Source organism: Pleurodeles waltl, chromosome 8, assembly GCF_031143425.1.
Source record: "Pleurodeles waltl isolate 20211129_DDA chromosome 8, aPleWal1.hap1.20221129, whole genome shotgun sequence".
NCBI lineage: Eukaryota > Metazoa > Chordata > Amphibia > Caudata > Salamandridae > Pleurodeles > Pleurodeles waltl.
The window spans coordinates 1,008,561,832-1,008,588,148 of NC_090447.1; the positions used below are offsets into that span (position 1 = coordinate 1,008,561,832).

At 44.3% G+C, this 26,317-nt stretch overlaps 1 protein-coding gene across 2 annotated transcripts in view; it reads right to left on the reverse strand.

Annotated features, from left to right (window-relative positions):
- The window catches only part of BORA (BORA aurora kinase A activator), a 335,860-nt gene that overhangs the window by 98,760 nt on the left and 210,783 nt on the right, over positions 1-26,317 (reverse strand). For both annotated transcript variants that reach the window (XM_069205289.1, XM_069205288.1), the window contains exons 8-9: positions 23,096-23,325; positions 9,968-10,118 (exon numbers count right to left, since the gene is read on the reverse strand). In XM_069205289.1, the coding sequence (XP_069061390.1) occupies positions 9,968-10,118; positions 23,096-23,325 (381 nt within the window). The remainder of the gene's footprint in view (positions 1-9,967; positions 10,119-23,095; positions 23,326-26,317) is intronic.

Below are 26,317 nucleotides of genomic sequence, written 5' to 3' on the forward strand. Positions count from 1 at the left end.
GACCAGAAGCTCACCAATGAATTACACATAGTCTACCATTACCAGCACACACCTTAATGACACATATCAAGTTTTTGTCTCTGTCACCAATGGAACATTGGCCCAGGGAAGAAATTAGAGTAACTCACTAGTATAAGGCGATTTCACACTAAGATGTTTTTGTATGACCAGAAAAAATAAAAATAAGCGTTAGGCTATATTAAGCATTTACTACACAAAACAAAAGGTGTGCAGAGCAGCCCATAAGGTCACCCTATCAGTTTCCTAATTGCAAGCTTTGCTCATCAAAGTTCACATATCCACATTCCTTGTCTGTAAAGAGTATTTAGAAATGGGATCCAACTCACCCCACTGTATTCCAGTTTCAGGTTCTTTAGGGCGAGCTGTGTAGAGTACTTGACGGATAGCTGTGTAACCAGGGCATGACAGTCAATTTCTCAAAGGTTAATGGGCAGTACCATAAGTGTGCACTTTCTACAGCCTAGAAGCCTGCTTGCTGAGAGAGAGGATGGAGTGTACCTTGCCCTGCACTAAAGACTGTGCAGGAAGAGAAGCACATCCTCTTCCAGACATGCACAACAAAACAGTCAGAGACTACAAGACAGCAAAGCCAGGAACAACAAAGAGTGTGGAGAAGGTCATCTGGTCACCCACCATGGCAGTTCTTTTCAACTGCATCAAGATTTCGACAAGCATCAAATAATGCACGATCAGCAGCCCCTTGCGTGACCGAGACACAGATGCTGCTCAAATCAGAGTCAAAGTGGGTGGGAGGCCAGATTGTACCGGAGGCTGCAACTGCTAAAGACATTAAAAAAAAAACAGAAAACAGTCTGGAAGTTGCACGTGCCACCACAGCGACCCATCTGCACTCATCCTAGGGTGGACACTACTGCTGAAGAGGAGAACTGCAGTGTGAGCTGCAACACCAAAATCTCCTGGCTGTCAAGTTCTGAGCAAGGCTTCCTTACCCCCCCAACCCCACTTGCATCAACCATAGGGCCAGTGCACGCATTCATCCCACACCACTTGGACCACAACAAAGCACAGGTCATTGCAGGCACAGGGCAGAGCTGAGAGAGTGACTGAACAAGCAGACTGTGGTGAACTTAAGGCTTTTATAACAAACTTACATGGATGAAAGCAAATGCCTTTTTTTGAGTGACCTGAATGTATGTGCAGAGTAAAGTTGGCGACCCGGTATGCCTGAGTAGGATGCTGTGAAAAAGTTACTACTGCAGTGCCGACTGGGCCGTTGTGCGTGAGTGGAGTAAGGTTGGTGACTTGTATGCCAGGGGTTCAAGCAGTCGTCAAGACAAGAGGCAGCCATGTTGACTGGTGCGGGCCCGAACCCAGACTGAGGATTGGGAGCAATCAACCCCTCACCTATGGGAAGGATAAGAGGAATTTAAAGTCTCACTGGAGGAAGTGCTGTGAAAACCCAGCTGCTGCCCATGCAGAGAAGAGAGCCACTCAGCAACAGAAGCTTCTGCTGCAGCTTTCTGCACCGTTCGCAAGTGGAATGCTCCAAGAGACTCCATTTGCCCAACTCAGGCAGAAGCAGGTAAGACTGATCGTAGGGCCGGAAGGCACTGGGCAAACTTGTTCTGTCACATAGCACTCAGAGAGTTGGAACACTCGACTTTGAGTCCCAGAAGTCCCACTCTGACTCTTTCAGACTATTAGTGGGGTTTACCTAAATGTCACTGGTAATGAATCTGAATATAAACTACCATTAGTGAGAAGGAAGAGGGACTCGGGGACCTGCCTATTGACACTAGAGCGTTGACTTCAGGGGGCTGTGTGTATTGTTTATGTATACCATATTTTGCATTGTGTTCGTATTTAATGCTTTTTTTCCTAAAACCAAGTATTTGACTGGACAATCATTTATTGCTGCTGCTGCTGAACATATTTTGAGATGTGGGTATGTTCACTCCCCTCCCAAGAAGCACTGGACTACTCAACCCAAGCTACTACTGACAGTCAAGTGCTAAAGGGGGACCCAGTTGCTCAGTATTAATAGAGATCATGTCGGGCTCTGGGACATCTGGAGTAAAAGGTCTCAACCTCCACAGCTAGGCTCAGTAGCTCTTTTTTGCCCCATTGCCCTCTGAATGGGGTTCTGACAGTACTGACCTGTGTACTGCTTTAAGGAAGATAGTGAGCAGGAATATAAGCAGTTATCAGAATTCCCAAATTACACCTTATAGTGTTAAATTATGCTGTGTGATTTAAATAGTTTTTCAACAACAAGATAAGCACCAAACTGGATAATATATTTTTATGTCTGCTGGTTGACTGTTGAGTTTTGAGTTCTAGCTCTTCACACTACCTCCCTGAGAAGCCTTGGACTGTTCCCTCGCTACACTGACAGACACGTTTGGAAATATTGTAATTTGCCCAGTTTGCACAGCCATAGTAGGATGGACCCAAAGACTTTTACCAACACAAATAAGGCCCAGTAGCTAGAGTTGGCTCTGTGGCCCTCATAAACAGGATCTGACAGCAAGCTAGTCATGCTTCCCTCCACATTAGCTTAGTGGTATGAATTGTTACTTTTGAGTCCACTGTTCTTCTTCTGAAAGAGACCAGTTTGTCCTTCTGTAATGATATTTGTATTTGACCACTGACTGCACTTTGCACTTAGCCTAGCTGCACACCGTCACACTGGTGACCACCAGCTCCATTTTGATTGTAGACTCTATTTTGCCCATAACATAGCTCTAGACGCCATGCAGGTAGATTTCTGTGCACATGTTATGCAATGTGTTTTTTGCTCATGTTTTCAATTGATGTGATCTTTCTCTTCACGGGCTAGGACATAATATGCGGGAGTCGGAGAGATATGGATGGTACAGCAGTCAACGGTTTAGTTTTGGAGAGAGCACCATGGGATCTTGGCCAGTTCCAACATGTTTCCTTCGAACCTGACCTGAGGTAGCCAGTATTTTGAACAACAATTCACACAATGGGAGTCGTTTTCTTGAATTCTCCTCTCTGGTTTGTTTAAGGTATATAAGAGACTGAAACCAGAATGACCGTGAATGGATTGAACTCGATCAGGACCAGGACGCTGGTGTCTGTTATTCCCTTAAGGCAGTTTTCTCTCTCTTCATGGTCGATTGGATTCACAAAGAGATGAAGCGAATTCAAGTTTGCCCCATGGTGATGAATTTGACCTTGCAGAGTGCTTTAATAAATGCAATTCTCAGACTAACTGTTGTATCTCATAAATTCCTTTCAGTGTCTGAGTATTTCCTCTTGGTCTGTAGTGAAGTAAAACACCTTCCCTCCCCACAAGAACATATCCATAATCAGAGTTTCTGATGCCATGCCCGACGCACTATTCTAACAATATGACCATCTGGCCTGTCTGTTTCTCATACACTACACTATCTAGATTTTCACAAATACCCGATGCCTGTGTCCACTGGGGGAAGGCAGTTTTGGGTGACAATACTGAATTCATTATTATGCAGGAAGTCATTAACCAAAGGAAGCTTTGAATTTCCAGACTTTGACAGACTATGTCTGACTTTTAGGACCAGATTCTGCAGCATTGCCCATCTTGGCATCACTGTCAATGTGCTGGAGTCTGTCAAACTGGCTCCTAAGAAGGCCAATGTAGTAGACAACTATTTTTCATGTATAACACTAAACAATATACTAGCAGAGGTACAATTCAAATATCTTTGTTATAGTAAGGGGCTAAGGATAAGGGTACTCATGGACCTGTTACCTCGCAGAATGATCGCCACTAAAGTTAGGAATTTTGCAAAAAATTGTTGAGGGTATTGCAAATGAATGGGAGTATAATGAACTGATAGTGATGACAGCTAACCATCAAAATCTATGTAATTTGTAGAGGGACATAAGGAAATAGGAATCCGGCAAATCAACAAGCACTTGCAGTCTCGCTTGAAAAAGAACAGAAGAATAAGCAATGGGATATTTTTAAGTGAAATATTTTGGGAAATCTTCTTAGATCTATGCCTTTCTGAATGCTTAGTGTTTTCTTCTGAATCAGGAAGTACAGAGTGATTTTACTCTCTTTGTTGCTACTTGAGAGCAAGGTAAAGCGCGTTTTACTACATAGGACTGTATCTGGTTTCAGAAAAGGTAGGCAAGTAGCTGAGAATTTATGCAATTTGGCTGCAGTGGTGTGGGTGTATATTTCAGAGCATAAATGAGACACCAAAGAAAGTTTCAACACTAGGCACATTGTTATTAAAGACCTGGATGTTGGAAGCAATGTTTTTACAGGCAGAGAAGTTCATGTAGATGGAGGAACCCAAGGGCCCCCAAAAGGGTTGCAAGTGTCAATAATAGTGTGGAGAACACTGCCCATAAGAGCTTTTGGGGCATGGAGAGTCACATCGCTCAAAGGATGAATGTGACTAGGAAATCCAACACTTTCTAATACTTTCTTGCATAAGGAGGCTGATCTCCTTGTGGGAATAGACATTCCACACTGAAGATTTATTTTGTTAAAAATAAAACTCTGTTTGGACATTGATCTGTGTGTGTGATTACTGTGTCTACAGAAGCAGAGTTTCAAATCTACTATAGCTGAGTGAGCCTTGGGTGCTCACAAAAGGAACTGCTGCAGAGTCAAATTGTAAGGATAATCTTTAGTTAAACAAATCGCAATGGAACAAATGGATAGGCTGCGGGACACCAGTGGTAAAATATAGTAGTAACCACAAATGCTTCCAACATCAAACATCCCTCCATTCTTATTCTTGACCAAACAACACATTTCACAAGAAGGCAGGAGGGATGGGGTAAGCAATGGACAATCTGGTGGGTGAAAGACAGTGCAACACAGAACGAGGATGGGTTGGTGATTTGAGAGGTATGCAGCGTATGAGGGAGACCGTGCTGAAAGAAAAAGAATACGCTATTCCCTCAATATGAGCAATCAAAAGATTCTGCCTTGCAGCTGTCTTTAACCTCCAGAAAAAAAGAGAAAAAGGCCTCATTAGGAGTTTGGTGCAAAAATACTGTGAATTGTGAAGTTTTGGGATGCAAATGTTGCCACCCAAAGCTGCAAAACACAGGGGGGAGGGGCAGGAGGGGAGTCCGATATACAATGTTGTCCTCCTAGATATAAACAGGCATTACAAACTAGAAAAGCTAGAATCAGTCAGAGAGGAGGCCTGGTAGAACCTGGTCAAGTCTAGCCAGACTAAATATTTAATACTGGTCTAGAAAAATGTTAATTACCCCTTTTTTTTCTTTTCTAAGGGCGGACCTAGCACCCTCTTATTGACTGCCTGATCCCTACATACGAGTGTGCCATTTTAAAAATATATTAAAAATATATTTGACCCAGTACAAGCGGCACCAACTGATACCTTGGCCATGAACCTAATGATTCAAAAAATGACTTATTTTCGATCTGCGTGAGGTACATGCGGCGATTAAGAAATGTAGCCAAGATAAATGCGTCAGGGGCTGACAGCATCCAAGTGGACGTCCTTAAAAGTAACAAAGATCTGTAGGGACCGATCTCTACACGAGTCCTAAGGACTACTGTGGGAGGAGAGTTACCGACAAATTGACCCCAATTAATAACAGTTCCTGTTTTCAAGAATGGAAATAAGGTCGATACCAAATGGTATTGACCACTTGCCCTTCATGATTCATCTGTTAAGGTGCTGTGTACCTTCCTTTTAGACAGTCTGGAAACAAGGGAAAAAGGAAATTATATACCATTAGATGTACAATATTGGTTTAGGAAAGGCTGTGCACTGTGGATCAAGGTTTAAACCTGAACCTCCTAATTGGAAACACACCTAACTGGAAACACACCAGAATGAAGAAACGATTTTTGCAATTATCCTTTATGGACCTTAACAGTGCATTTGATGGTGTGAAGCTTGCTAAACTGTGAAACCATTGGGGGTAGAAGAAACGATAATCACACCCCTAAGTCAACTGTATTCAAATGAAACTGCTAGGGCCTGTTCTAGCCACGATGGTGAGTGTATCAACCCATTCTGGATTTAATTTGGGGTCAGACAGGATTGCGTTCTTTCTACCTTTTTATTCACATTTTACACCAACAACCTACACAACTCCTTAAATTCTAAAGATAGTATATTCTTGAACACTGCTGTTCCCTGCGGCGTGGGGGAGTTGGGGATTTGCTATGAAAATACATATGTTCTACTGCAGCTGTGGAATAAACTTCTTGATGGGTTTACACAGTTCCTGGATCAATTAGATCTTAAAGTAATTTGTATACTGTGTTCTGTGAACAGGGCATAGCTAAGACACGGTTACACAAAATTAAAGGAGTACAAATAAATTGTTTCTCCATTTTTTCATCTCTCGGCATACAAATAGATTACTATGGAAATTGGGTAAACCTGTGAAGCATAAAGAAACACTTCTACAAAACGACTGAGGCTGTGTTCAGATTTGCATGTAAACTGGGCTCTAAACCTTTAAAAGAGATGTGCTTAAACTGCAGTGGTAAATGCGCCTAGGTTGTTAATTATGGGGATGGAATCTGGGATACAGACGGTCAGGTCACACAAAAGGGTGAGAACGCCTTCTTGGAGGAAGCTGGGTATCTATGTAGTATACCCATCTAGGGGTACACTATGCAGATAGTTCAGGCAACCCTTACTGGTAGACAGGCTTAAGGTATCCCTAAATGCTCTCTTTTGTGGTAGTGTGGGCAAGCAGTTTAGGCCTATAAGAGGGTAGTGTTAAGCATTTGTTGAACACACAGTCAGTAAATGGGACACACAAGAAGAAGCTCAAGAACAATTTAGTAAGGTAACACGTATTTTTATATATATATATTTTTTTTTTTAACACCATGGACTTTGATCTTGGGTAAGTATTTTCCGAATTAGTGATTTTACAAGAAATAGAAAATGCACTGTATTTGCAGAGTACCGCAGTAATATAATCCTATGAAGGAAAACACGTATTGCATAGGGTCACTTGTCAGCGACTTACAGGACTGTCCTCCTGGACTTATGGTAAGTAGGGTTCAAGGTCCAAGGCAGCAACAATGCGGTCACCTCTGTTGATTATAGGGCGTCCGGGTGCAGTGGGGCATTTCAAGTCAATGAGAAATGGCCCTGTTGAAAAGCGGCTGCAAGCCTCGGGGGGGGGGGGGAGGGGGGGTTCGTGTACAGTGGTGCATTATCGGGTTAGGTCACGTTGCAGGAGGCTCTCGCAATTCACAGTTTCATGCAGAAAGAGGCTTCAGATGGGTACTGGTGAACGAGCCCGGATAAACCCAAGGGAGAGCTCAGCTCTAGACGGTCTCTGGATCCCACTGGCACCATTGGTTCACTTGCGATCGGGCTGTGGGGCTTGGCTGCAGAGGTGCTTTTCGGTGTTGAGCCGCTGCAGTCAGAGGCCCACTCTCTGTATTTGTGACCTTGTGGAGAGGAGAAAACAGGACAACAGGGCCTGTCTATGCTGCCCTTGTGGATCCCGACATCCCTCGACGGTAGGTCTGTCTTTGTGCTGTTGGAATCCGCACTGGAACACCAACAAGCCTCAGTTGCTGTAAGGGGCCCGGTACCTCAGGGATGGGTGTAGTGGGCTCTAGAAGGGGTCAGCATCTCAGGACTTAGGTGATGTGGTGAGGCTGACTTCCTGAGCTCCCCGTAATTTTGTCCTGGCTCGCTGCTCCCTCGGTGGACCCAATGGCCAATGGGACAGAGTACAAGACTTTGCGAGCGGTGCCTGCAGATGCGGGGAAGAAGCTCCTCTGCTCCAAGGGAGATCTTTCCCGGTTGTTGAGGTTCTAGGCAGTCCTTCATGGATTTGGGGAGGTTGTCAAGGTATTTGTGAAGTTGGTTCCAGCAACTGTTTGAGTGCAAAAATCCTGGCAGGGTTAGGCTCCAATCTTTAGTGCAGGTCTTCAGTACTTTCTCTTGGTCTTTCTTCTTTCTTCCTCGGTTCCCATTAGTCGGAGTCTTGACTTGATCTGTTTTCCTGCTATCAGGGGGCCACCTAAATACTAAATTTAGGGCGTTAAAGGGAGTGTACGGTAGTAATCAACGGGCTACTTAAATATGCATCACTACACCCCCTACATGACCACATCCTGCAAGGACTGGGCATGACCATGTCCCAGAGTAGGCAGGATCACATATCAAAGGCGACAGGGACTTTGCTTGGTAGGCAGATTTACTAGCCATCCTGCTGTAGGAGCAAGCATTGTTTCTGACCTCTGAGAGCATGGGCTGTCACCTCCAGGGGGTCAGAAATTAATCTGTGGTGGCAGACTGGTAGATACCAGTCAGCCAGCACACTAGTAGACTTAGTAGGGTTTTAGGGGGACCTCTAAGGTGCCCTCTGAGTGCATGTCATAATAAATCCAATACTGGCATCAGTATGGATTTATTAAGACTAGGTGTTTGATACCAAACACCATAGGTCTCAGCGCAGCCATTATGTTGCTAGGTAACTTGTTTTGACCAGTGCCCAGTACATACCTTAAAACGGCTTCACTGCTTACTTGTAATATCTAGCAATGGTACCAAACACTACAGGGGCATATGTACTCATGTAGTTACGTCCTCAAGTACCACAATGCACCCTGCCTTAGTGCCCTAGGCCTGCAGTAGGGGTGACTTACACATAAGCCCATGCAGTGTATTTGGCATGGCACAAAGGAGTATGGCATGTCGTGCTTTCAAACATGGTTGATGGCAGTGTGTGTGTACTTTGAGGGTCCCTTGGGGTGGCATAAGGTATGCTGCAGCCCGTAGGGACCCTCCTTAGCACCCATGCTCCAGGTACCAGGAGTATCATTTACTACGGACTTACGAGGTGCTAAAGTCCATGCCAATTGGTTCACAATTAAATTTTACTTGTTTCAGGGGAAAGAGCACGGTCACTGAGGTCTAAATAGCAGGCCACAGTGGACTGTCAGAATCAAAAACCAGCTTCTAGTAATTCTAAAGGGGGCAAAAATGGGGGGGGGACAACTGCAACACAATTTCTGTTTCCTCCACTTGTTACGACTACTTGCAGTCCCACAGAGTACTGCATCCTAAATCTGTTATCAGTGACTGGGGATAAACTTTCTGGAGGATGCTATTAGATTGCAATAATTGCAAATAATACTGCTATAGCACTCAATTTGGACTTAAACGGAGGCACCCTTGAACCCAGCTCATCTGGCTGTCCACTTGCCTGTCCTTCGATAAATGATTTCTATGTGGAACGGCTTGACCACAATAGCACACAGGCCATTTGGTGAGAGCATGACGCTAGAAAACAGTGTCCAGCGGCAGCTATTCCAAATTGGAAATTAAATGTATACTTAATCATGCAAAGACAAATGAGAAGTTGGGGATTGAGTGTAAGAAGGCAAAATTAAGTGATGTTTCTACTTCAACACGGAGTTCTTGAAACGGTTGTGTAGACTGGCACAAATTTGTTTTCAACACCTAGGCTCTGCCCATTTGTCTAGCGGTTATCAGTTTTATTCATTAAGCCATCAAAGTGTGAAAATATGCAATGATATTTGTAGGTATTAATCTGTGGTCTTATATTTACATTTATTGTATCTTTTGTTGCGTTTATCTTTTATGGCTTTACAAATGAACTAAATAAAGATTGATTTGTTTGTGACAATAAGTGTAAAGAGGAGTGTACTTTTCATATGTAAACTGTGGCTCAAGCATTTTAATGGAATTACCTCCTAAGTAGGCACAATATCCTCAAATTCTCCTACTGAAATTGCACTAGCTGCACTTTTTCCCAGTGTGTTCAATGTAATTTTCATTATTTCTTAGTTCGTCCACACATTAGAAATACATACTTTATTTTGCTTTTTTTCTATTCCACATTATGTCCCTTCCTGATTATATGACGACTTTCATCAGATAGGTGTGTGAATATGCCAAAGGCTGTGACATGCAGATTTTCTTAAAGTATTTATTGATCCAAAAGGGAAATGTCGAAAATAGTCAAAGCATACCTGTTGGTGTTTTTCCTAAGGGTTGAGCTATTGGAGACACAGTAGGTGATGCAATAAGGCATGGCGATTGCTCTTGAACAGTAGGACTACTTAGGCTTCCAATACTATACGCTCTGCTGCCTCCCTGTATAGGACTTGATGAAAACTGTCCCTGGAAAAAAACACAACCCACAAACAGCTGGCGTTAACATTGATGAATTATTATTTTAGGGCTCAAGGTAAGTGCCCAAAATTTAAAATGACAATATAGTAACACACCAAAATGAATAACAACTGCTTAATAACCTTTTGCTTTTTGAGACAATGTTCTAAATATACAGCAAAATATTTGGTGCATTCATTTTTTTGATGCTAGTTTCTTATGTTTCAATGCATTTTGTTTTTTAAAACCAATTCGTTTGCAGTGAAGCTAGATATGCTATCTCCTGTGCGCACGTGGCTGCCACTTACTCTACTTCATCTAGTCCCAAGGAAAACAAGAGAAATCGATGTCAGAGAGCACTTGCACAAACCTGGGAGGCACTACAGTTTCTTTTTTGCAAAAGCTGTACTTAGGAGAAGGGGCAGTGTGTACAGCTGACCCAAGTCACTTTATTATCTCAACATGAATATATTCCGAGCATAGATGTTTAAATTAAGTGTGCCTTAGTGTTTACATTAAATTTGGTTGTCATGGTGGGCATGGCCAAGGGCGATGGTTGATGGGACTTGCTCCTAGGGAGCTCCATCACCCCACTGAACTTTCCTCCATTTATCCTGCCTAATTCTGCTTGCACTGGCTGTGCTGTGACTGGAACTTTATACTGAGTGTGGGAGTCTGAGCGTGGGGGACATTGTTTGGTCCGACCTTTTCGCTGCTGCGTTTGCAGACCACACAAAGTTGGGCCTAGCCAGAGGGCCTGGTGTGCGGTTAGCGGGCCGAATTCAGCTCGTGGCCGCTGTACTCCTCAGCATCCGGGTGATTTCCGAAGGTGCTGTGCAGCAGTGAGGGGAGCAATAGGGAGCCCTGTCGTTCTTTAAAGTCCTGGGGACCTAGCAGAGATTGGCTGAACAAGGGAGGAGTGTGTGCCCTGTGGTGGTCTGCCATCTTGTAACTGTTGGAGCTGTTCAGCTTGGAGTCACGTGTGGACAGCCTCGGGGCCCGGCTCGGTCGGACCCGTGAAGAATGAGCTGTGCAGTGGGCTTCTCCTCCTAGAGCCCCTCCCGACAGCTCCTGAGGCTCTCTTGGAGACAGCTGGTGCTTGGTCCAGCGAGTCACTAGATCTACACAGCGCATGAAGGGCGCACAGGCCAAGGGTCTCCTCCCATCCCAGCTTCTTGTCGGCCTAATGCCACATGTGAACTATTTCGGGGCTCAGGTTTGATCGTAGCAGGCCCGCAAAGGCGGACGTGCCAGGCAGTGAGGTCATCGCTCCCTGATTGCCGTGACCATTGGTGGCTATCTTGGGGACTCAACTGTGGCACGGGTGGCCCCTGCCGTCTCTGGAACAGATGGCGGAGGAGCCTAAAGCGGATTCGACAGTCTCCCCTCCCCACTATCAAAAGCTGCTGTGCTGCGAGGGACTGATCGGTTGGTCTCTTGCCCCTGGATGACAGTTCTGGGGTGCCAGGGCCTGAGAGAAGCTGCAGGGGGTTGGGGTGGGGATGGTTCCTCCCCCTACAAACTGCCTGTCACCTGCAGAGGCTAAAGGGGCGGGCTTGGCTAGGCCTTGCAGGCCCCTGTAACTACTCCTAGGCGCTCCTGCGACCGAGGGCCAGGATATCTTTAGGGTCCACCAACTTTAGTCCTTGGAAGCGTGGACATTGATGCCAACGGGCAACTTCAGAGCTGCCTTACTGGCGGGGCAGGCTCTTGAGGAAGTCTCATCGAACTGAATGGAGGGGCAACCTTCTGGCATCCTGATCTTTGCTCTGCAACCTGCCCACACATCTTGGGGGACCTGGGTGCTCCACTGGCTCTTATCTTGTTGCCCGAGCACAGCTCTTCGCTCCTTTGAACAATCCCAGTCGCATCCGCCCACGGACACGGGGTAAAACAGGCCTCAGAGCCAGCCTATGGCAACACCATTATGAAATTATACCACGCCCTGGCGGTGGCTTCACAGACTCGCGCAGCAGGGGTCCTCACTGGAGCAGTCCCCAGAGGCAGAGAGGGCACTGCTGCTGGCGGCCATACAGGGATCTAGGGAGGCTCGGGGGGGACAAACTGCTGGGGTATCTATAGAGGTAAACCTCCTACGTGCCGATCTGCGCACAGTAGCTGATAAAGTTCTCTTTAGTTTTCATCCGATTGTTCTCTTGGTTGGTTGTGCACTTAGGCACGGATTGGTAATTATTTCTCTGATTGGGGTGCAGTTCCCTCGAGTTGTGGAATTGTTTACACAACTGCCTCCCTAGTCATCCTAGGAGCGGGGAGGCATCTTTGAGCTGGTTGGGATGGATAGGCTTGTGCACGCCTGATTTTGCCTATTTGGCCTCGGTGTGGATGGGAGGGCCCTTAGGGCCAGAGCTTCTATCTCTCCCTTTTCCTCCCTCTTCTTTGGTCTTGCGGTTTCTGTGTTTTTCTTTTTAGGAGTAACACTAGGTGGTGTTGGTTGGGGATACCGGGTGTAGTAGTGTACGTCCTGACACTTTGCTTTGAATGGACTATTGTACATATATTGTTTTGTTATATCTGTCCGGAGTGGGGGAGGATGTTCAGATAAGAGTTGATTTGTTGGTTTATGCCATTAATGTGCGGGGGCATTGTGATTCGCACTTACATTTACTTCGCGCGTGGCTGGTCCCGATGTCTACAAATTGATATCCTGGAACATGAGAGGTCTATGTAGTTATACTAAAAAATATAGGGCAATGTCCTTCCTACATCAGAATGCGGTGCATATCACATGCCTACATGAATCTCATCTTGTAGAAGTCACCAAATTGGCCAGGGACTGGAAGGGGCAGCTGTATTTCTAATTATTTTACATATGCCAGAGGGATACTTATTTGGACAGCGTTGGCACATGTGCAGCAGCAGGTACAGGCCGACACCCTGGGGCCCGAGCAGAGCTGTCTGCCCTGCAACAAGTGTAGGGACAGGTTAGAAAAGTACACTCTTACATTATACAGTCAGCCCCTTAATAGGGATGGTGACATTTCAGGCCTCCTCTTGGCCTTGTTCCTTAGAAAGCAAACTCCTTGTTTATCAGTACTCAACCTCCAGGACTCTGCGGGCAGGGATGTGAGTACTCAGAGGGGCTTTGTTGAGACCTTCCAGGCTCACATGCCTCTGCATTCGAACGTACAGAGAGGCAGTTACGGATCTGGATGCTGATCTCACTTTGGAAGCGCTCCAGCTGCTCCCTAATGGGAAGTCGCTGGGTGGTGATGGCTTGCCAGCTGAGTTTTACCAGGCTTTCTCTCTCTCCCTCCCTTATCCAACACCTCTTGGAGGTGTATCTGGAGGCCCATAGCATTGGGGTCCTCCCTGAATCTATGTTGAAGTGTTATATCTCAAATGATGCTTAACCCAGGGTCTGACTGCTCAGATGCCTCTTGCTATAGACCTATGTCCATGATCAACATGGAAATCAAAATCCTTTGTAGGGCCCTCACTCTCTGGCTTGCCCCGTCATGCAACATTTGGTTCATGAGGATCAATGTGGATTTATCCCTGGTCGCAATACCACTATGAATATAAAGAGGCTGTCCCATGTCTTACATTAGCAGGAGCATAGGGAGGGTGACCTCACCATTGTTTCCATAAACACAGCGAAGGCCTTCGATACCGTGGAGCGGCCATACTTGATGCAAGTCCTGAGTGCAATGGGTATTCGTCCTCGATTCTGCTCCTGGGTTTGGTTGTTGTATACGAGGCCCATAGTCAGGGTGCGGGTTGGTAAATTATATTCAGAGACCTGGCCCATCTGTAGGGGTACACAACAAGGTTGCACCGTGTCTCTGCTTCTCTTTGTCATGCCCATGGAGAAGGTGGCCATCTGAGTTTGGCAGGAGATGGCTCCCTGGGGAATTACCGCGGGGGCCACTAGTCACCTTGTATCCCTGTACGTGGACGACATGCTCTTTTATTGGTCAACACCGCAACATTGGCTTCCCCGATTATTAAACCTTTTAGATAGGTTCGGAGAGGTCGTGGGCCTACGGCTTAACCACTGGAAGTCTCCGGACTCTACGTCCTTACCGGTTCTCCCCTTGTGATGGGAGACCAACAGCTTCCAGTTTTTGTAACCATTTCCCCTCTGAAACAGTGACAACATAACCTCTCTAGAATTCTTGGGGGCGTTCGGTCCTCCATCCAGTTCTGAAATACTCTCCCTTGTTGGACATGTGGCAGTTTCTAAAATGGTCCTGTTACCGCGCTGTCCTTACTGCATCCAACATTCTTTTGACCATATCCATTTTTGTCAGCTGAATCATCATCTCCTCTCTGATTTGGGAAGGAGGCCATTCCCTGGTTGCAAGACACAACCTGCTCCGCACCCTTGAGGAGAGGGGGTTGGCAGTACCTAACTTGGAACGATATTATAAGGCCTCACAAATTCAGCATGTAGCACCGTGGCATGCTGAGAGGGATCATTGGGAGAAGAAACTGCTGCGAGGTGACTCCTATGTTGTCTTGCTGCCCCAGCTCCTAATGGTGGGGGAAAAAGGGGATGTTCCAATGCCATTCTTGGTGGGATGCACTGCACTGTTGTGGGAACATACAGATAAATTGGTGTTACGAAGGGCTGCATTCGCAGGGAATTTAATTTTTGGGACCTACCTGCATTCTGTTTTCAGTTAACTCCTTTCTTTGGAGTGTCTTCAGGCAGCTTCCAAAATGTTGTTTATTAGTAATTTACTAGGACGATGCAAACTGGTGCCACTAGAATTAGATCAGAAATACATCAGACCCTGAAATGATGCAACTTGTCTAAAATGGCACCACGCCGTTCTCGTGTCATAATTTAGGCAACTTTTCTGCACTCCACAGATGAGGACAAAGCAGATGTTTCATGCAATAATAATAAAAAAATGTGTCAGAGAATTAATACATGCACTGGAGAAGGGAGGAGTGTGAGAACAGAAAAATCTAATTAAAGATCAATTTCTATGAAAAACATATTGCTAAAGGTAGCTGCTTGTTTTTAAAATGGATATTCTTCCAAAAAGAATCCTCACCTTGAAGGACTCCCATAGGAGCTTCATATACGGAGGAGGGACTGAATATATTGGCGATTTAATTTATTAAGGAAATGTTGCAGAAGTGTTCTACCAAAATAGGACTCACTCTTTCAATAAGCATCAAGATGTTTGGTGTAAAATTGACATGACTACCATGCCATAGCTTTAGAAATGCATTTCATCAAGTAGAGCCAATCTGTCTAGTTGAATGAGCTCTTCAATCTTTCTGAAAATCTTTCCATTTTAGATTGTGGTATCTTGACACCTCTAAAGGAGGAATAACTAAAGTTACAGCTTTCAAAGGGGAGCCTGACTAAGATCTAAAAGGCACAGAAATGCCGTACTGTAGTGGATGAGGGCACTGCACTTGCTTTGTGACTCTTGACAGCCTAGTGGGTCTTCCGGAAGGTCCCAAAAGGCTCTATAGTTGCCAGGCAGTACTTGCATATTTTCACCAGCACTGCCCTTTTTCGCCAGATATCAAAGATGTGTTATTCTGAACGCATCGTGGTTCTACAATCTCTCAGGACAGGCCCAGATGTTGAAGGATCCTATATTCAAGAACCAAATGGTTAAGCTGACACGGGCTGGCGTAGGTCTTTTAGGGGAGGTGGGACAGTTCCGTTTCCTATGTACAGTGGTCAGTCCTTCAGTTACATACACTCAGAGTTCAAAACGAATTTATCTGACATTGTTACGAGGCACATAAAAGTTGTGTCATACTTGCAGATAACAATGAAATGGGTTCCCACTTTTTTTATGCTTCCAAACGCAATAATTATTTGTGTCACATGGCTTCTCACAGCTCTCTGTATATCTTCTTTTGACACCCTCCGATATAGTATACATATTTTTCGCCCATGCTATACCCACCCATATTATTATTAATTATTTCCTTTCTAGTTCAATAGCGCTCCCGTCGCACATAATTCTTCTCCTACCATTCGACTTAGATTAATTAACAGATTTAGGTATTTGGATTGGGTCTCTTCACTCCATATCCCTAAAACTAACAGATCACATTTAGGGCTACTGGGAATTCTGCAAAACTTGTCAGGCATGCCTAACGGAGTCCCAGAAGGGTTTCAATTGGGGACAATGCAACAATGTGTGCAGAAAAGTCCTTTTGACTGTACCCTCTAAAATACCTGTCTGCCTTGGTTCTATCAAATCTAACCATTTGTGTCCTGGTATAATAGGTCATACGCAGAATTATTTTTTAAATTGTACCAGCCCGAGTATTGTTCAAATCGCAATCTCTTGCCCCCTACAAGGCTTCCACCCATTCTATCTCTTCTACTATGTCCATGTTTGCAGAGCATTTTCCTCTTAGTTTATTTAATATGTTTAGTGAGTTGTTGATTATTTTATTGCATACTAAGCATATTGTCTTTTTGGAAACAGATCTGTCAGGATTCTATCCTCCAGCGTGGAGCCATCTTCTACCTGCAAGTTTTTCCCAAGAATGGCTTCAATAGCATGTTTAAGCTACACATACTGAAATCTCAGTTGCTGCCATTCTATATGCCACCTTAAGTGTTTCAAAGGAAGTCATACATGTAGGTCCCAGATGCAATCCACTTTTCTTATTCCCATTAGATCCCATTTTTTTAAATCCTGGTTTGCCCACTTCCTGGAGTAGGTATTTTTTCTCAGATATTTAGAGACATCCCTCCAGGCCCTCACTCCTGAACATATGGCAGTTTCCCAGAGCTGCCCTTTCTATTCAGTGCAGCAATACAAGCTTGAGGCCCAAATGCAACACTACCCCTCCTGATGGAGGGTTCTTGTTGGGTATGCGAGGGACTGTGGGGGGGTGCAAAGGTCTATTCACTAACTACTATTGATTGTGTGACCCCAACAGTATATTGGACAACAGGGACGGTGATACCTCCATCACATGGGCCTCTTATCAACTTCTGTATCAATATTTATGGTGGGCCTCCAAGCCACAGAAGTAATCTTACTTCATCTTCTAATTTTGGAGCACATATACGTAATCTTAAATTAGGCTGCTCACCCAGGGAATGGGAGTGGTGATGGTATCCAGCATTTTATTTCAGGTAATAAATATTATGGTAAAACAAATGTAAGGTTTTTGTGATCTGTAGATATCTGGATATTTAAAGTCTTGTTGGCCCATGGCTAGTGGATATCAGTGCAATCAGACCAAGAGATATGTGGAGAGCAGATACAGGACTCATTTTCCCCAGTTCATACACAATCCAGAGTATTTTCTAAGGTTTTCAAAGACTTACAATAGTCTATCTATAGCTGCTTTCAGTCAAGCTGCATAAAGGAGAATGTTGCTGCCCATTCAATGAAATTCATTTGTTACATATCCCGTACCATCTCAACCTAACTTGCCAGGCTAGGCTTCAAGGGTGGGGTGAATATCACTGGGGAGAGCAGAAAGCCCTGTCTCGTTCCCCTCTCCAATGAGAAGGGATTGAAAGATTTTGTCTTTCACTTTTACTCTGGCTCTAAATTCATGACCAGGCTTAAACTATTAAATATAGAGAAGCCAAGTACCATTATTTGAGGATTTTAAACAAAAAATGTCAATCAAGAGAATAAAATGCTTTTGATGCATCTGATGACATCACCACCAGCAGCTCTAAGACCTTCTCCATTTACGGCATGTAGCCCCAGAAACACCTTATACTTGTGATGATGCTCCACTGGGACATACAGCCTTACTGGGCATGATGCACAAGTGCAGTTACTACCTCTTCCAGCTGAGTGGCCAATAGTTTAGCCCGTATTGTAGTCTCTATGCTCACGAAGGATACTGGCCTAACTGACAAACACTCGTATAAATGTTTCATAGGATTGTGACTGACCACCTCTGTGGCCATCCTAAAATTATACAGTAGATTGCATGCTGAGTAATCTCAAGGGAGTACTCAGTTTACTAGCCAACCTTTTGTACAGCTCAACAGGCAGGCTGCTGAGCACCAGAGATTTACCTGCTTGAAGCTTAACAATGTTTCTGCTATTTCTTCAGTGTTATTTGTAACGCTAGCTGCTCTACTCATAGTGCCCGCTGACGTTTTTGACTGTCAGACCCCGGTGCCTCGGCCCGTTTTTCGGTCTTGGACTTTTCATTTTGGGATTTCATGCCAGTCTGGTATTAAGTGTTGGGACTGGGGTACGAACTTTGGAGTGATTATTATTTTGGACAGTTTTAGACTTCATAAGATGCACAATTTCAATTTGCATTTTGAAGGACTGCTCCATTCACTGTCCCCAGATATGTAAAAATACTTTGTTCATTATCTATTTTTAGGGGATAAGTGAATTTCTTTCACAACAAAGAACTGCATCATCTGTGTAGGAATTTTTTAAATTCTGAAGACAATGTTTCCACGGTAAACTAGATTTTTGATTTTAAATGCACTTTTGAACAAGTCACCACAAGTAACATTGTTCTAAGATATGTGCACTATTTCACCACCATTATTGCAACTGCATCCTTTGATGAAGCGCATACTAAAAAGGGCATGAACGTAAAAACAATAGTAAAACTATACTTACCTGACATTTTATAGTATGGTCTTATTTTTATAGGCTGATAGTCTAAAAAACAACCAATGCGAGAGAGTTACTTCTGCTGTTAACTACAGCAGATTGCAGTATCATCAAAGGAAGTCTCTGACCAAGAGTTGAAGCTGCTAGTACCATCACAAAATATTCCAATCCAAAGATGACAGAACAATTGCTCTAAAGGGTGTGGCAGTTAACAGACATTGAAAGTCAAAAATATTCTTCCCGGCCTGTTTCAAGCACTCTTTGGTTGAACTTGCCGCAGTAGAAGGAAAATATTCCCTTGAAACTTTGTTGCAGTTTCTATAATGCTGAAATTAGCTTTGATAAGGAGTTAAACTGCTTTCATCTTTTGTTTTTATGTTTACTCTCTGTAGGAAGCTGGATATCTATCCTTATTGGCTGACAGAGGCTAAAGTAATAACCTCCAACGCTCTCTTTTGTGGTAGTGTGGGCAAGCAGTTTAGGATTATCAGAGAGTAATGCTAAGCATTTGTTGGACACACAGTCAATAAATGAGGCACACACTTAAGAAGAAACTCGATATTAATTTTAGAAAAAAAGTACAGATTTTTATATTAATCTAGGCACCAAGACCAGGAAGGTACTTTTCAAGTTATCGATTTTAAGGACTACAGAAAATACACATGTCCAATCTGAGGCATGAGCCTCAAACGTGGTAATTTTAGCCTATGGGGAAAACATACACTGCACAGGGGCACTTGCAATCTACTTACAGGACTGTTCTTATGGACTTACGGTAAGTAAGGGCCAAGGTTTATAGAACCACCAGCAGTTTCGGATTACCTACCCGGGTGCGTCTAGGTGCAGTGATGCTCGTAATGGGGGTAGCCTTGGACGCTATGCGTTGAAGTCAATAGGAGCTAGAAGGGGGGTTGGGTGGAGGAGGGTGCTCGATCCTTGAGGGTCTCAGCTTCAAACAAACATTGGTGTTTGCAACTAGTGGTGGTAGTACTCCGGGTGCTGGTGGAAGGCTCCAGGCAGGCTCAGTGTCTTGAAGACTGGATGAGTCAATGAGGCTGCACTCCTGGACACTCTGGATCCTCCCCCTGGCAAGATGCTCCCTTGGTGGACCAGATTGTCAGGCAATGGAGAAACGAACAGTTGCGGCTGGTGCCTGCTGCTGCAGGGAAGTGGCTCCTCCCCTTCAAGGTAGATATAGGCTGGTTTGTTAAGTACTGGTAGGCCTCTGAGGCTTTTGGAGGCTGCACAGCTGCAGGACGAGTTGGGTCTTTGCAATTATCAGGACTGGAGCAGGTAGGCAATGTTTGCTGCCAAAGTCCTAAGCTAGTCCACAATTCTTGTGCTGCTTGGCTCTTCTTTGTCCTCTTCTTTTTTTGTCAGTTGAATATGAGTTCCTGGTGCCAGGGGGCTACCTAAATACTTAATTTAGGGGCATTTTAGGGAGTGTAGGGTAGCGGATATGTCGTCACATAAAATATAATGCACCCTGCCTTGGGGCGCTAAGGCCTCCTGTAAGGGTGACTTACATATATTATATGCAGCGATTTTGGAATGGCACACAATGTGTGTGACATGTTGTCTTTTCACTCATGGTTTGCACCATGACACGCAGTCTGCAATGGCAGGAAGCATGCAGTTTGTAGGGGGGTCTCTTAGGGACACATAATACATGTTGCAGCTCTTAGGAATCCTCTTTAGTAGCCAGGCAGTCAGTATCATGGGCACCATTTACTAGGGACTTACAGGGGCGCTGAAGTGTGTAGCAATTGCATACAATCAGACATTTTACTATGTTTTAGGAAAGAGCACTGGCACTGGGGACCTGGTTAGCAGCAACCTAGTGCAGCTTCAGGTGAAAAACATCAGTACTAGTAGCAAAAAAAAAAAAGTGGGGTGACCAGGTCAAAAAGGACACTTTCCTACACTCTCCAGACGATCAGATCTCCAATATGATGACAATGAAGTTTCATGTTTTTCCCCCATCTTGTTGGTAGCCAAAAGAGCTTAGCCTCTGTTTCACAAGTATCCAAAGGTTGCACAAGGCTACATGGCTATCAGAGCCTGGGTTGCATTCTGTTTTAAAACAACACATACATCCTAAATGTGGATCAAAACAGGCTTTGCTCTTCTGCTTTCAAGGTAGGCCATGAACTGCAAAAATGTATTTGATGGCATTCTGAAAGAATTTGCGAACATTTTCCTAAGAGTGATTTGCAGGGATGCAAAACAGCCAATGACATGGTCCCTTTGGTGCGTGGAAAAATGTAACTGTCTTGAGAGAACAGAGCCTTTACGAACCAATAATTAATTTTGAGAGGGGATATCTCTCAAACTCACCATCAATCAAACAGGTCAGCACCCGAGGTGTAAACGTTTGAAAGATCCAGATCCAGTCTGCTTCCCGTAGATAGTTAAAGATGAAGTATCTGTGGAAAAGGATTGCACTGAACTCGAGAAGGAAGGACGACGCAATAATGCCAGAATATGGAGAGAATTATGATATCTTGCTATTAAAGCAAACTCAGTGTCTCAAAGGGTAGCGATAGAAGCTTGTGAAGCAGTGAACAGCAAATCTATATTGTACCGTACTCTATCTGCACAGATTCGGTGCTTTACATACCGTTTGAGCTTTATTGATGGCTCGACTACATTATTCATATAATGCTTCATTCCCATGACGAGGCCGTCAAGCTCTCCAATATGTACTGGACTCCAGGTTGCCCTTTGGAGTGCATAGCTGAAAGGCTGTGGTTTGTAGCATGGCCTATAGGACATGTTGGGTTAGGTGTATGAGGTTTAAAACAACACAGTGGAAGAATGTCGCACCTAATGTATTGGAGCATAAACATGGGATTAATGCAAAGTGTGAGACTAGACACCACTGAGCATTCAGGTACGTACCAACTTTAGAGTGGACAGGGCAAATGCAGACCCTGCTCTTGATGTGTTTCTATGGAGTCTATTAGGGTATACGAGTCCACGAAGTAGCATCAAATGACCCACCTGAATTGAGGCATTTTTAAGTCACAAAGGGAGCCCACTTACAATCAACAAAGAACCACCCAATTTTGAGTCATTATTAACCCGGTACGGCATTAAAATCAGTCCATTAAAAAAAAGTGACAGAGGGCCCAGCCTATTGGAGGGGCTTGGAAACCACCAAGGTAATGTTACATCAAGTCCATCAAGGACAGAGGACCAACTCACTGGAGGTAATGCGGAGCAACAAATAGGGTACTACATTGAGTCCGTCCAGGAGTGGCAGAGGGCCTACACATTGACAGTTCCCAGAAGTGAGTAGGACGGAAAAAGAATAGCAGAGGTTAGGCTAAGGAACTTTCTAGAAACAAGTAGGGAAGACACTATTGGAACATGGCCTCAGCCTTTCAGAGGTTACGGCCCTGCGAGGAGGATTAAATGAGGGCAGAGCAGAGGCTGAGGAGAGGCACGGGGCGAGGGCACAGATACAATAAGGGCATGTGTATACTCAATTGGTCTAGAAAAACAAAATAAGGGGAATCCTGCAGTGGAAAACGTACACCAAAGAGAGTACACAAATAATGCTACTAACTCTAGTAAAAGGTTCTCAGCATGATCAATTTTACACTTGTGCAAGTTAATAGTGGAAAATTCTTAGAGCTTGCCTGAGCACAAAGTACGGCCGTTAGGGGGCAGTAGAGTGAAGACTGTGCTCATTTCCATGTTTACAGATAGTAAACACCAGATGCTCAAGGGATGAACCCGCGGAGGGCTGAGGGATAATCTCAAAAGTGGGAGCATCCCCAATAGGTCTCCGAGACCGAGGGGACTCCAGCAGCGAAATAACTGCAAACCACGTACACTAAAACTGTGCTACTGGCCCAAGGAAAACAGTCTTCAGAGCAGACAAAGCAATACACATATCTACCATAATCGCATAACAGACAGGGACAACCATCAGATAGAGCATGCATACAATGCTGCTTACTCTAACAAACAGCTATGGTAATTATGACACTGCACAGGATACATTTTGAATATAAAGTTGATGGTTCTCTTGGGCATGAAATGCATAATCTGTGCACTGATTATTGTGATATGTTGGGGTTTCACCATTTGAAAAGCAAACAATATGTATATTTTGCAAGAAAAACTCAATCATTCTTAGTTCATCAAGTAGGTTAAGAGTTCGCACTTCCTCTACACACTTGAAAACCATAAGGGCATTAACTACTCCAAAATGCTCACTTGCTTGTTCAAAATGTCGGAATACAAGCCACATGATAGGCATCGGAGATAGGGGGCTCATCCAATTTACACAATTATCAGCAATAGTTTCAAAATTCTGACTAATAATTTCGTGGTACAACAAAAAGTGCTTGCACACGAATAGCTTAAGAGTTTCTAACCAAAAAAAGAGCGAGAAGGAAAAAGGTATATTTTTCTTACCGAACTGGGAGTTTGCATAGGACTTCTGCACCTAACTGGTGAGAGATCGATTGAATAAAGAACTCCAAGCGGTATTGGACTTGCATCACAGGGTACATCTTGGGGCGAAGGAGGTGATGAACTCTCAGATCCACTTCCATTTCCATCTAAAAACAACTTCCGTCTAAGCGATGAGGAGCTTAGGCTTTCTTGAGACTGGTCAGCATTTTCATCAGCTTTAAAATATTCACCTAATTAAAAACAATCAACAACTTCAATGTACCAGCACAATGAGTTGGAAGGGAAGACACAACACTAACGGGATATTCCTTTCCAATCTATTACTTAAATCTGATGTGAGTGAAACACAACCTATAATCTAGACAAATTATACCAAGACAAGCTATAGGACAAAATAGATTTATAAGGATTCTAACAGATGCAATAATCATATAACCGAATCCCTGTTAGTCAGTGGAATGACATCAGCGCAGTGAAAAGCAAAAGTTTTTCACTGCTGGCACGTCAACACTGGAAAGTCAAGGTTTCCTAGGGTTCCCTCTGTTCTCGACTCCACAGACGAAGATGGTGGGCTGGCAGATACTCGTCAAATATCGTTGCCGTCTCTTACCCTGTCTCCAGAGAGAAGCAGAAGAAAATCTGGGTTCACTTTGCTGTAGCCACCCACCCTTTTTCTTACCTCATGCAGTTATGTACAGTCCAGCAGGTATTCCAATGCCTGAAGTACTCAGCAGAGTTCAAGTGTGATTGCTTATGGCGAGCACAGCCAGGATGGAAGGCAGTAAACATCAGGTACTTTTACCCAAAAAAAATAAAGTAATGGGGTAGAAACAGTAGGCCACCTTATTTCTCGGGAGACTGGGAGTGACAGAGCGGTGGGGAGGAAGAAGGCCATACTTTGCCATGACTTCTTCCCCTCCACAGGCTGTCCTTGGGAATCGGCTACCGCTCAAACATCTGCCGAAGCACAGTTGATTCACACTGCACTCTGTGTATTTGAGCTTTTCAAACACATTTAACTAGGTGATCTCCCAAAATAGTATTTACATCTTAAAAATAAATTTGTTTTTATATCTGTGGTTGTCAAAAGGGTGAATCTGCTAAGTCCTGGGAAACACAAACGACGTATTTTATATAAACACACACACACATATATATATATCTATATACATATACACACACACATATACATATATATATATATATATATATATTTATATTTATACACACAGTCGCAAGCTTAGTTTTCTAATATTCTGGGTGTTTTCACTACTTTACTTCAAATATTTTTCCAAGTTTCTGTCAGTCTTCAATGGCTAAGCCTGCTACACAGTATTACACAGGTTTGTTTTTCCTAAATTATATTGGGATCTTTTTGCAATACGGCTTTTTGGATGTTTTGACTCAAGAACATTTTTATATCCTTGAATCTCTGCCTTTACAACACAGCTGACAACACCTTTGCCTCCAATGCTTGGATTGTCAGGTGTATAGAGGCCTCTGGCATCTAATACATCATTTTATTGCACCAAGATTTGACTTCATCCATTGTCCCTAAAGGTAGGGAGTCCAGCAGCAGAATTATTAAGTGGGTGAGAAACTGCACATGCATTTCGCATTAGCGCAGCCAAGGCAGCTACTACGCCAAACCATGACCAGCTTTCACATGCAAGTAAAGCCCAACGTAATGGATGGTCTCATGGCTGCTAGAACTACTTCGAATATCTCTCGTAGAGATGTGCCTTGCATCAAGTCTGCCTCTCAGCCTCAAAGCTTTAAGGCAAGAGGGTGGAGGGGTATTGGAGAGTGCTGGTCTTATTAGCCAGTCATTTATAGGGAATTCTCACAAGTTCCTCCTCTCCATAGATGGACTGTATGAAATGGCAAATATTTGAGTGCTGAAGCAAGCCTACAGAGCAGAGTTGCAACCTTGAAAGTGCAATTTGTAAACCAGGCATAAGAGACGCTTCCTTATAGAGCAGTATACATCCTGAAGGTCTACAGAGGCGAACTATTCATGGAGTACTAGAATTCAGTGAGTCTGACAGTGTTTCCATTTTGGTCTGTGGGTTAATGTTTTCAGAACTCATAAGTTCTAGACTGAGTGAGCCATGACATAATCAGACTATTGCTCAGCGTGACACTGTAGGAAGCTGGCTCTGTATATACTCTGTCAAAATGAGATATAGTTCGCACAGAGTCCAGGGGTTCCTCAGAGGCTAAAGTAGATAATGCTAATACTCTCTTTGTGGTAGTGTGGTCGAGCAGTAAGGCTAATCAGAGGGTAGTGCAAAGCATTTGTTGTACACATAGGCAATACAGGAAGCACACACTCAAGGACTAACACCAGGCCAACGGTTTTTATATAGCAAAAATTTATTTTGTTTCTTTATTTCTAGAACCACAAGATTCAGTTCGCAGATAAGTACATTTGGCAGTAAGTAGCAAGCACCACATTGTTTCAATCTGGTAAATTATACGTTTTCAAATAAATAGCAATAATCGGTTTTCAAAGTTGACAGTGCAATTTTCAAACAGTTCTGGGGGGAAGAAAAGTTAGTATAGTTTCAAGGTAAGTTCAAGACTTACAGGTCCATTCTCCGGGGCTTAGGATGTCCACAGGTTGGGTTCAAGTTAACCACAAACACCCACCATCAGCAACACGGGGCCGGCCGGGTGCAGAGATCAAAGTTGATGCAAGATTTAGAATGGGCTTCTATGGAGACTGGGGGCACCCGGAGCTGGATCTGCCAGCAGGTACCTGCCTTTCAATAGGGGGAGCCTGGGGGTTACAAAGATGCTGCAGGCTAGGTCCAGGAGGTCCCTTCCGGAAAACCACAGGCTGGACAAGGAGGAGGGCTGCCTGCTGAATGGGTGGTCGGATTCCCCAAGGCCAGGTGGCAGCAGGTGCAGGGGTACCTTTAGGCAATGGGCATCTTCGTCCAGTTCTCTCCTGGTCAGGGGGGCCCTGCGGATTTAGGTTGCAGGCGACGTAGTGTTGGCCAGGAGGGGTCAACCCAGGGTGGACACTAGGTCGGAATTGCCTGGGGACCTGCTCTGGACTGGTGGGCCACCTGGACACGAGCTGTGGGCATTGGGTGCAGAGTGGGCAGGACTCGCGGATCTGGGGCAGTTCTGGAGTCTTTTGCTGGAGTTTCTTTCTGGACAGGGCCACTGTCCACGACAGATCTTGGTCCTCTTGGGTGCAGGCAGTCCTCTTGG